General features: G+C 38.0%; 1 protein-coding gene across 3 annotated transcripts in view; it reads right to left on the bottom strand.

Moving 5' to 3' along the window:
* PGR (progesterone receptor) overlaps positions 1-12,945 on the bottom strand; it is an 877,082-nt gene that overhangs the window by 659,900 nt on the left and 204,237 nt on the right. For all 3 annotated transcript variants that reach the window (XM_069639098.1, XM_069639100.1, XM_069639101.1), the window contains exon 3: positions 6,188-6,304. In XM_069639098.1, coding sequence (XP_069495199.1) covers positions 6,188-6,304 — 117 coding nt within the window. The remainder of the gene's footprint in view (positions 1-6,187; positions 6,305-12,945) is intronic.

Raw genomic sequence — 12,945 nt, 5'->3', positions numbered from 1 at the left:
CCAAAGGCTGGCCCTTCAATTTTACATGGCTAATTTATTTACGTTATTAGTCCTAAAACATATCTGCCAAAGTTGGGTGAACTTAAAACCTACTGTTTAGCCTGAGCAGATGGCTTTGATATGCTCGATCACAAACCTATTGGTTTCCAGCATAATCTAAATATTTTTTGGACTTACACTGTTTCCAAATATTTAGACGTTAAAACTAACAAATCTAAGATAATGCGTATAACATCTGGTGGGAAAACCTCATTATGTTGCCTTATATATCTGTCTTATTCTGGATAAGTTGATGAGATAGTGTATTTCTGTTTGTTGATACGCTGTTGATCTAAACAAGGTCTCATTTTAAGATCTTGCAATAGAGCTTACACACCCATGGCCGATGTTAAAAGATTCAATTTGAATTGTAGGGGCATTACAGTGATTAAAGAAGACAAACATAGTCGTTCTCTCCATTTTATATGGTTATGATTCCACCCACTCATTCGATTTTCCTTGGTTAAGCAAACTGGAGGGTAAACTCCAAGTATTATAGTTAAGCTTGCCTCAACATTCAAGTTTTGAAAGCATCAGGACCGAACTGAATTTTGGCAACCCTAAAAAGTCTGACAATGCTGGAGAAAGGTTACACTTACCAAAGAATTAGTGAGGCCAAAGATGACTACACAGCATCCTCTACGTATCCTGATCACTGGGTAGAAGTAAAGAGCAAGTTGATTTTATGGGTATGTGTGAAAACTTTCTGACTGAAATTAATTATTGTAATACACTTAAACGTTTGGGCAATTTATGTTGGAACTCAGTAAAAATAAAATCATGCAAAGTGATAGATGTAAACGTTGTGAGCCATCAAGCACTTTCATGGGAATGTCAGAATGTTTCTTTTTTTTACTGCTTGTGTTCCACTATGAAATATATAGTTGTATTTCAGGACAAAGACACTTGTAATAATGTTATGAGATTTTGGTTTAACCTTCATAAGTCTAAAGAGATCATTGAATTGAGAAAAAGGGTGCTCAGAGCATTACAGTCAGGCAGATTTTGTGATTGGTCTGATACAATATTAGAAACCTTATACATATGATGGCTAGGTTGTGATTATTTTTTGTTCACAACTCCAAAATGATCTCTAATTATGCTTTTTGGGCTCATCATATACAAGGTGATTAGATTGTGTTAACTGCTGCTTGTTAACATTTGGCACATTTTTAAGGGTTAACATTTGGCACATTTTAAAAATAGGTGCCTTTGTTGAAATGTTTTCATAAATATAAGTATTTTTTAAATCTTGATTAATGTTTTCTATTTATAATGTTATATATTGTATGGTTATGTACTATAACAGATTGAGAGTCAGCAAAATGTATATTTATCCAAAATCATACAACAGAAAACCATTAAAAGAAATTTGCTTTCTTTAGACATGTCAGTCTCTGGCTACAGGGCTTCAGGCTCCAGTAGATAGTGGAGAACTTATTTTTACGGTGGTGATGTAAGAAAGGTTTGTATACAATACTGACTCTGATCAGCTTAGAGTCCACCTTGGCAGCACTGCTTCAATGTCAAATTGCATACGCCTCTATTTTAAAGGCCAGTACTTGAAGGTCTTCGGAAGAGTTCAGATTTTGAAAGCACACCTCAATGGATGTCCGAAGAGTTGGACAGGGAACTTTGTCACACCACCTACACTGCATCCTATGTTGCACATCAAAGGCAAACAAGTGTGTGTCTGTAAAACAGAATTGATAATTTTTTCCCCAACCGCTTATACCACCATCCATCACCAGCATGATTCTGACCGAGCAAAGAATGTCTTGGGAGAACACCCATTGTGCTCGACCAGTATGAAAATCAATTCAGCAAAGATCAGAAGTGGGTGCCTTGGGGATACAAATATGAAGGGAGGCAGGGGAAAAGCAGGAGATTCATTCACATTCGGGGGCCCAAAAACCTGCAGCAATGACTAAGCATTCTACCTGGCAAGCATACATGGGCAACCTATAACTATTCCTGGGGCATGGAGCAAACGTGGATCCCTGCCTTCGCGACATCTAAGCCTGCTCATACATAATGCCCTTCAAAGCACGTTTGCATGTATTTCATCAGGCATGTCTAAAAGTCTGCTATTCACTTTAAGTAGCATTTTAATGATGCCTCAAGAAATATCCATCATATGGTAAGGAACACACCATATTACTGCCATCCAAAGTTTTGCTACATTAGCGCTCTCCACCTCCATGTTGACCTCTAAATCCCTTACCTAGGTAGGAATATGCAGATCCTAAAACACCTTTTAGTAATGTTTAATGTGAAGCCTGATTACCCCCCAAAAATTTGTCTGCTGCCTTTGTACATTGTACATCACATCTCTATATACTAGAAACACTAATGGTGAAGTGTTGCTATGACTAACTGTTCAGTGCTCTTCCCTCTGTGCAAGAGCTTTGGCAATATTCAGTTACATCACCCTCTCTCCACAAATCGACTCAGATGAGAAGCTGGCATTCCTACCTACTTTTCATGCTTCATTCTTGTTTGAAAGTTATGGCTCAAATAATTTTTTCAAGCGTTTGTACCACGTGAAGAGAGGGTGCATGAAGAGGGCCTACCCCAAATTTCAAACAGCCAGTTCTATTACTCCTACTAACAGTATAACAATTGATTCTTTCAATCATTCACTTATAAGAGCTTTCAAACAAACAGATTTTTCTAAATGGAAACAACTGAATGTGAGCTGTAACAAACAATCATTACATATTTATGTAAGTATCGATCATTGCACTACAACTAGGATAAAAATATTGGTTTTAAGTAAATGATGAACATAAATCCTCTACATCGCATGGACCTAACCAAGAACATACAAGAACAATTAAAATGCTCTCAGAATGGATCACTGACATGTTGAAACCGACCGTATGTTCTCTTTTAAGCACTGGATGTGCTGCTGTAACAGGAAGAGCAGCACCGCTGTCATGATTAGCGATATGTTAAGCTTTGATTGGTTATCAAGAAGCTAGAAAACACAGAAGGCTATGTGGTTGGGATGTTAGTCTCTGCTTGGGACATTGGCATGCCCATTGCTGGATGACAAGTCTCCCATGAGTGTGAGACTCTCATGTCTGAGAACTGGAATAAGGGTCATGTGAGAGTCGGTCACTAAAAGTGGCTTATCACAATCCAGGGTAATTCCATACCCATATTATCCAAACCAATTTATGGTTTGCCTGGTGTGCTGACCCAAGGCGTAGGAGGAGTGTACCGCACCTTTGAAAAAATATCCTTCTCATAGCAGTTAGGAAACCTCACAAAGTGATCACATCACCAACCTTGCCAAAATGGGTCTGTCGGGCGTTTTCGTGGGGAAGTAGATATGGTGTCTATAGCATTCCACAGAGGTGTAAGTCGGGAAAACATAATAAAGATAGGTGTCTGGCAAGGAGGATAGCTCAGGGGCAACATGTTTGTCTTGAAGGCAAGACAATGCAGAGCAACACAGGTTTGAATCCTGATTCCACACTTAGAGACTGGTCTCTGGTGTTAAGCGCGTAATAAAAGGTTAATTAATTAATTAATGCAGTCATGTCCAACAAACGGTTTTGATACAGATTGAAGATTTTCCAGAGTAACTACGTCATTGTTTTATTAAAGATACAGTGGAAACCATTATCTCACCCCATTCAAAAAGTCATATGTTTTGTGTCTGAAAGCTTTTGTAAAAATAAGTGCTGATAGTTATATAACAATTTCCTGTATTGCAATTAGCAGTCTAGCTGATAATGTGTGTATCCAACTGAGTTGTCTAGTAAATATAAGTGAAGTAAGTAGTTGTAGAAATCTATCATGAATGTGTAAATACCAGGATGCAGAAGAGAAGTCAGCATAATCGGTAATGGGAGATTGATCACATGTCAATTTGGAGAAAGTGATATGCAAAAAGGAGTTTGACAGTTGCTGCATCTGTCATTGGTTCCGAGTTATGAGCACTATACCATTAGAGCTATCAGAATCAAAACTTTCCTATAAGCTCATCTGGAAATTCTTGATTGTGGAAATCAAAATAAAGATACAGATATTTTAAGTGATTACTTGCAAACATTTTCTTTTATTTGTGTCTATTGTTTGTCTAATTTTTGTTTCTCAGTATGTTTTGTTTGAGGTGCTTTGGACACCATATTAGAAATGAAACTTCCTCTGGGAGGACACGTTGAAAATAAAAGGGCAGAATTATATCTGAAGGCCAAAATGTCGCCTATATGCCCCGTTTATAAAATTATGGGTGCTAACTGCTGGAGAAGTAGACACTCAAAAGATGTCATGTTTGATGATCACGCAATAACGACTTTCTAAGCATTAAACGGGCATCCAAATTGGTCCATTAAGGGTGGATACCAATGCCTAAAAGCTTCATTTAAAGCTACATTTGACCTGTACGATTAGATTAAGAACTATGATCATACTGCCACCCTAAAGAGCCTGAGCCATGTATCTAATGTGGTCCATGGATGCAAGATTTCCCAGCGGTATATTGTACTGTGTCCTAATCCAGAAGAACGCTGGTTTATGTTGCATCTTCGTATTAATCAACTTCTGTTACTATCTGTATTGGGGTCACAGTCGAGAATCCTGTTGGAATCCCACTGTCATGTTTGTAAGAACAAAGATAGCTTGGAAACCTCAAAGCATGTATTTGCTGAGTGTCCAAATCTAAGCACAGTATACATGTGCACGTATGCAAACTTTGTGCATAGTTATGACAACATTAAATTGGAAGATTTATGGGGCTATTGTTTGAAATCTCCTACAGTTTCTCTATAAATCGAACTATATAGGGCTTGGCATAGCATAGTTAAGATGCTGCCCATTGGAACTGCATTATTGTAATTTCTGTGCGAACCGTGGGTGAGTGACGTAGGGGTACTGAAGTAGTGTCTGGATCAGATAATTGCGTGAATAATTGACCACATGCACCAAATGTTTTTTTCCACAGTTAAAGGTTCCTAAGTTAGGGAACTAGTGTCTGAAGCAAAATGATTGACCACTTGACTAAGAAATATTGGGTATTGTTTTAACAATTGTAAAAGGAATTTTAATATGTGAATTTTGTATGTATGGATTTTGTATGTATGATATGAATTTAGTTTATTAATTCACTGGTTGAATGATTATATGTGTTGTATGTGCTTTAAGTAACTATTAGTAAAAACTCAATTGACTAATTACAATAAAATAAAATAAGAAGTGAAAACATATCTGACATGTGTGGTGCAGCTTTTTCTTGCTGGCACCAACACAACATGTGTTTAAAACACTATAGAATAGACAGAGTAAAGAGTTGCCCTCCACATGAAAGATATTGATTATGAGGTTGGTCTGCAATCCTATAGAGAGATCAATGGACGATTAGATAATGATGCATATATAAGTTTGATTATTAAAATAACTGAAATTTAAACTAGATATAAGTGATTATAGACTTTTCAACCAGATATAATATGTTGCTATCTTGTTTTCCAATAGTCTATTTTCAGTTACTCAATGGATTGTGCTCTTGACTTTTTGGTTTGTATATTACAAGTCAAAACATATCAAACATAATCAGTATAGCCTTCTTCGCTGGCACTAAAGTAATTTGTGTTTAACACATGACAATAGAATAAACAGAGTAAACAGACTATCATTATAGGAATACTCTTCATCAAGGCAGGTAGGCATAAGCCTATTATTATATGTTATATTAGTTAGCTTCTTATACATTGTACAAATAGATAACTAAGTTGCATATTTTTTACCATTGATACTGATGATGGCGATATACCCCAAAATATACTGAAAATATGATTTAGCTGCCTTGAATATAAATTTGATTGGATGCTCATTAAAGAGTTTTTCTATGCATCATAATAACTTATGAAGTCTGAATATTTTGTGATAGAAATCTAATAATCAATTTTCTTAATGAGGGCTATTCTAGGATACAGGACAGTTGATGATTTAGATAAGAAGTTGGCCATACATTACAGAAATAGGGGATCCACCCAGCCTTCACCATACACAATGCAGTAACAACTTGTGTTAACAGTATTCCAACAGTTCATCAAACCTAACCTGTCTAAATAATGGCAAATCACAAGTGCAATGCTTACTTTTCTACAATACAAAAATACTAAAACAGAAATCTTACCTCCAAGTACCATGCCAGCTTGACGGCACTCTCTTAGTCGACAAGCTGGGCAGTTCTTTCTACGAATTCTATCTATGATGCAGTCATTTCTGCCTGCACATAAATAGTTTTGCTGTCCTGCAAGTGCAAATAATGTGTGTAAACGTAATGCAAAAAAATATAAAGTAATCCATCATTAGCACAGTTTACTTTTCTGAACCAAGATCTTGGAAGTACAAAAACGTCTCACCCGCAAAAGAAACATAAAAAGCAGATGTCATAATTCTACATAAGCTCCACAGCTCCTATTGTGCTTTGAACCTTTCTTACTTAAAAGACCAGACAGTAATAGAACTAAACAAAAACTAGGTTTCCCTTGAATCCCTAACATAACAAGACTTGTAAAATTCAGAGAGACCACTGTGACACTTGATATTCAACCCCAGCCAAAAGATTCACATAAGTCAAATCTTGCATTAGCCCCTCCACTTTCTTGCTGCTGATGGCTGAGATCAGTGTTTTCTTCTACCTTAACCAGATAGTGATTTGTACGTGTTGCTTTATGGTGTTTTTTGTGTTTGTGGGGCCCTATTTGCAGTTTGTAGTCCTGTTGGTTTGAGCTAGAGTAAATCCCTGGACACAGGTATTTATCCCTTGCCAGGACAGTGTATGCCTAACGGAGAGTCCCCCTAAAGTCTTACTGCTATCCCTGCCTGCTTCAGCAATCCTGACAGAGCTGGACCTTCCATCCAACTTGCCTGTTTTAGCAGTCACCTTTCTCCATTAGAATCTTGTACAGTTCTCCATTGGTTTGTATGTTTAAACCGATAGATATAAAACAATAGTAAAAATAAATAAATCAAAGGCAATTTTAATACACTTTTTAAAATAAAAGGATTGACGTCAATCAAAAGGTTAAAATTAAATGAAATTGATATACAAATCAAGAAGAGAACCTTAAGATACAAAAAAACAAGAAAGATATCAAAATAATTGATAGCAAGTGTAAACGAAGGAGTAAGAAGAAAAGTGAGGAGGGTTCATTATCAAAACTGGTATTATGTCTCATGGCGACATACTTAAATGCCACTCATAAAAGAAAGAAGTTAGAGAAAAGATTGGCAATTCTAGAACTCTATAAAATGGACCAGAGTGCGAAAGAAGATCCAGCTGAAAGGGAGAGAATGCTTAATCAGAATAAAGGAGAAGATGCAACACCTTCAGCTCCTATTTTACCTCCTGAAGAGCAAGATTTAAAAGTTTAAGAAAAGGGATTGTATCCATAAAGTAATTAAAGGCATTGGCGAGGTGTGTTAATCCAAAGTATGAGCCCACTGCTTATAACAGTGAAGGCACCTCAGAAGAGAGCGGGAACAGAGAAGGCAAAAATATATCAACACGTGATGAAGAAAAACAGCGTGATGAGAGAAAAGAAAGACAAGTCAAACAGATAGAGAAAAAGGCGGAAAGACAGAAGGGCACAATGGATGTAGCTAAGGGCATGACAATAGTACAGATGAGTAGATGGGAAGACAGATATTGATCAAACTAGACGATAAGGGCATTGATGGAGTACAAGAAAGTGGAAAGGGAAGAGCGAGAAAGAAAAGAGAATATAAAATAAGAAAGGGACAAAGAATGTAAGTGAATGGAGGAATGGAAAAGGTATGAGATAAGAAAATAGAAGTAGAGATGGAAGAGGAGAAATAAAAAGACGTTGAAGCCCAAAGCCTGAATGCACAAAGGTTGCAACAAAGGCAAGAGGAAGGGGAGTTAAAGGAATTAAGGAGAAGAAAGGAAGTAATGAACAGGAGTAGGGGATTAAAAGACCATGAAATAGAATAGTTATGCCACAGAAGCACAGTGCCTATAGAAGCCCAAGAACGGTTGAAAGAAGAGAGAGGGTCACAACAGCCCCAAAGGGAGCTGCAAAGAATGCCACAATTAGCATGGGCTGGTGGATAGGATATCGAAGACATAGAGCAGAGACTTGGGAAATGATATAGGCAAATGAGGGACAGAGAAAGGTATGGAACTCAAGAGAAAATTGAAAGATCATAGAACAACGTCCTTAAGTAAGATAGATCTTGATGATGTAGAAGAAAACAGCCACACGAGCTGAGGCATAATGATGTCAGATGAAGAAAGAGAAAAGAATCAGAGGGCGCAGAGAGAGGGTGCATGCACATTTTCAAGGGAATTGAGCATAGATAAAGGGGTAAAATGGTCAGATTTAGAAGACCCCATAGAGAAAACACCAGAAGCAACACCATACATTGAACGACCGCAAGCACAAACACACAATACAGGGGATACATCCCCACTTTATATAAGCAGATTAAGGGCATTACCAGGATGGCATCAAATGGGTGAGAACAACACTGCTCAGAAAACAAGGAGCATGGGTGGTATGATCATGAATCAAGATTGTCACAATTCCCCCATTAGAGAAAGGTGGGGTCGACCACAATATATACTGTGGCCCCAAATGGATAAGAAGAATTTTAAATGCACGCTACCAAGTTTAACTTCAGGTGCAGGAAAATGGATTTCTGAAATAAAGAAAAGAAGCAACTTTACCTATATGCGACATTAAAGGCCTATTATCAGCCATCCTAAGGGAGAGAGCTTATGACGTTTGGAAAAGAGCAGGATACTCAAAAGTCCTTGCACAAAACACGGTACATAATGGAGTGCCATTAAATAATTGTAGAGCAGATGTATAGAAATCTCTTAGACTACAATATCCTGATACATCGGATATTGTGGCAATAATGACTAGGAAACTGGGAGAAACTGAAGACCCCATTGCTTTTATTCGAGAGATTCAGGACAGATGGAATTTGGAAACGCATGAATCATGCGACAAGATGCTAGCGTTATTTTACCATATTTAATGTAAAGGGCTATCAGAGCTGGTGCAACATTAGCTAAAAACACAGGTAGTAATGGAAGCAAAACCATGGCCAAAGATGCAATTGGCAAGTGTGCATTACTGTAGAATTTTAAGGGAGAAAGACAAAAAGAAAGCAGATGGTTGAAAAGAGGAAAAGCAAAGTTGGTGCAGAAAAAATATCAAAACACGCCATAGAAAGAACGGTATTGACAAACAATGAGGGAGCGACGGCACGACAGCAGAATAATGTGGTACATGCCATGGATCAAATTGGGTTTCATTTTAAGCCAAGAGGCGGAGGGAATGGGCCTCGAGGAGGAGGACAAGGTTGATTTCAAAACTCTCAAGGAAGGGGAGGATTTAACGGCAGACAACCACTGCAATATTCGAGTTGCAGTAAATTAGGGCATTTAGCTAGAGTATGCAGATGCAGATGCAGGGGAGGCATGCAGCAACAGAATTGGCAATCTCCAAGCGGGGGGATGGGATAAACTCTACAGCATAATACAGATTCACAGGGATATTATATACAAGATCACACACAAACTCAGACATATGCACTGCAATCACAGCAAATACAACATGTCCCAATGCAGATTAAATCTCAACAAGGGCAATAACAGCAAACACCTATGCAGATGCAACAGGCAACAACACAACAAGTAGAATATATTGCCATGCAACAGGCAGGTGCATCACAATGGCACATGGATACAGGAGTTATGCAAGTAGCCACACCCAAAATGGGGAGTATGACTGTGGTGGAAGGAAATCCTTTCACAGGTACAGGGATGGATTTATATCCACAATAAGACAGCCAACAGAAGGACCTGATGTATTCAGTGCTTTCTGTAACACTGACCCCAGAGAGGGACCAAGGGTCAAGGTGACGATAGGAGGCAAGACGTTTTCATTTCTTGTGGACACTGGAGCCCATGTGGGAAAATGTCCAATGCCGGGCGTTGTTATCAATACGGGGGGATCTTTTCAGGCAATGAATTTAGTTCCATTTACAGACAAATTACCAATTTCTATAGGTGCAAATGACATGTATATACCATTAGTATACTCTTGACAAACGCCAGTAAACATACTGGGGCATAATTTGATGACAAAACTTAACGTGACAATATCTTCTACTCCAGGAATACATTATGTAAATGTGAGGGAACTCATACTAACATTCACACGAAAGCAAACTCTACGCAGAGTACCTCTAGAAGTATTTTTGTATGGAGTCACTATCTTATTATCATGGTTGCCTAAATTGGTCGGCAAGATATTAAGGATACCGGATACATCAGGTCAGAGATTCCTATGGATAACGAGGAAGTGCAATTTATCCCTGTGCAACTAGAAGCAGCAATAGTAAGAGAAGAATGGCTGATACTTCATGGGAAAGGCTATGGGTGAAGGGGATGGAGAAAAGTGATAGCCATTGGAGAAGGATACAGGTTGACAGATTTGACGGATGAGGAGCTATTCAGGGACCATTATTCAAATGAGGAGGTGGTATTTTTCATAAATAATACTTATTAGATTAAAGTACAGAATGTAGAAATACCTCAGAGTATCTTATGGCCTAAAAGTAAATATAAAGCTCAAACCAGGAGCAAATCTGCCACGTGCAAAACAGTATCCCATGTCTAGAAAAGCGGATGAAGGTATATTCAAAACCATATCCATTTTAATGAAACAAGGCATTTTGATCCAATCTGATTCTCTCGGTAACAGGGCTTTGTACCCTGTCAAAAAATGAACCGGGGGTTGTGGAGATTCATCCAGGACTTCAGACCCCTAAACAATATATTCAAAGCAGAAGTTCCAAATCCTGTGACAATATTGTCTAATATTCCATCGAAATCAAAGTAGTTTACTGTTGTAGATTTTTTAAAAATAATTTCTATTCCCCTTCATGAAGACTCACAAGAAATTACTTTGTTTTCATATATAATGATTTGTTTGAAACATACTTGTTTGACTCAGGGGTACTGTGAGTCACTATCAATTTTTAATAGAGTTCTTCAGATGAATTTGGGTAATGTTCAACTTGAAAGTAGCATAATTCAATAAGTTGATAACATTTTATTGTGCAACGAGACAGAAGAAAGATGCAGAAAAGACTCTGTCAAGCTTATGACTATACTGGCAGAGAAGGAGTACAAAGTGCATAAGGAGAAATTACAATATTGTCAAGAAGAAGTACTGTATATAGGGCAGTTGATCTCACACAAAGGGAGGAAAATGATACCTGAAAGGGCAGAAACTATTATGAGGACTGAACAACCATAACAGTGAGACAAATGCAACAGTTTTTAGGCCTATGCAATTATTGTAGGGCCTGGGTCTTTCATTACATTACATATTGGACAACTTTTAAAAGAACTTAAAGAGGCACAGATAACTACAAATAAATTAACATGGACAGAAGTGATGATTGAAGGATTTCATTAATTAAAAAAGGCAATGAGCACAGCCCCAGTGTAAGGGATTCCAAATTACAGTGATGAATTTTACTTATTTTCTCATTTGAATGCAGAAGTCATGAGAGCAGTGCTCACAAAGAGAACAAAATTAAGACATGGACCTAAACCATTGGCTTATTATAATGGGATCTTAGATCCAGTCATGAAAGGACATTTTCATTTTGAGCAATCTTTGGCAGCAGCTGACTTTGCAATCGTAAAAAAGCCTCAAGCATGACCATGTGGTGCCCAGTAACATTGTTTGTCGAACATGCATTATTTGCAATTTTGGAAAAACCCAAAAGCACATTGACCACACCAAAAGTGTCGGGGTATGAGGTAATTACCTCAAACCCTGCAATTCAAATTATCCGGTGTAGCAGAGTGAATCCAGAAATGTTTATAGCTGCACCAGTGGGAGAAGATAATGATTTGCATGAATGTACAACGTACACTGAGTTTTATGATGATATTCCCCAAGTTAGAGAAAATGCTCTAGGGAGGGGGAAGTGATCTTCATTGATGGGTCATCGAGAATTGACCAAAAGGTGGGGTGAGACATTCAGGATCGGCATTGCTAAAGCTGAACCTAGAGGGTAAATTTGAGGTAATTATTAGTAGGAGATTGTCCCAAAATTATTCAGCGCAGGCTGCACGGTCAATTAGGAATAGATAAAACACAGGCACATGTAATCAGCCACTTCTACTGGTCCAGCATTTATACTGATGTGAAAAATGTTTTACTTACTTGTGCCCTGTGCCAAAAGACCAGTTCTTTAATACCTTCTCCAGCTTCACTTCAGCCTTTACCCATCATTGATGTGCCCTTGAACCATCCAAATTAGGGAATCATTATATATTGGTGATTGTGAATTATGCTGCTTGATACTCTGAGGCCTTCCCATTAAGCAATAATACGATCCAACAAATCTTGAAACACCTGATCCCATTTCTTTTGCAGGTTGGTTGGCCGAAGGAGAATCTAACAAACCACATACAACTTTTATGAGTTAGTTAATGACAGAGGTGAAATAGATCTTACATATCAAAATTCTCAGGACATCTGTCTACCACCCACAAACCGATGGATTGGTAGAACATTTCAATAAAACCCTTAACAGTGTAATTCGGAAATTGGTCGAGTCTGACGGCAACAATTGGGGTATTATGATACCTTGGTCCCTTTTTGCTGTCCAGAAAACACCACAGTCATCACCAGCTTTTCACATTTGAATTATTATATGGCAGGGAACCACAGGATGTCCTTGACATGTTAAGGGAGATTTGGGAGGAAAGGGAGGATGCCCTTTTGCCAATCTCACAAACAACCAATTGGCTAAAAATACATGTGGCCACACTGAGAGCCATAGTTTAGGCCCACATGGTTAAAATCCAGGAGAGCCAAAAGAACTCCCGTC

This window comes from Ambystoma mexicanum, chromosome 7q, assembly GCF_040938575.1.
Source record: "Ambystoma mexicanum isolate Mex_15411 chromosome 7q, UKY_AmexF1_1, whole genome shotgun sequence".
In the NCBI taxonomy this organism is placed as follows: Eukaryota; Metazoa; Chordata; class Amphibia; order Caudata; family Ambystomatidae; genus Ambystoma; species Ambystoma mexicanum.
The sequence above is the reverse complement of the archived record's forward strand: the minus strand, read 5'-3'. Positions and strand labels throughout refer to the sequence as shown.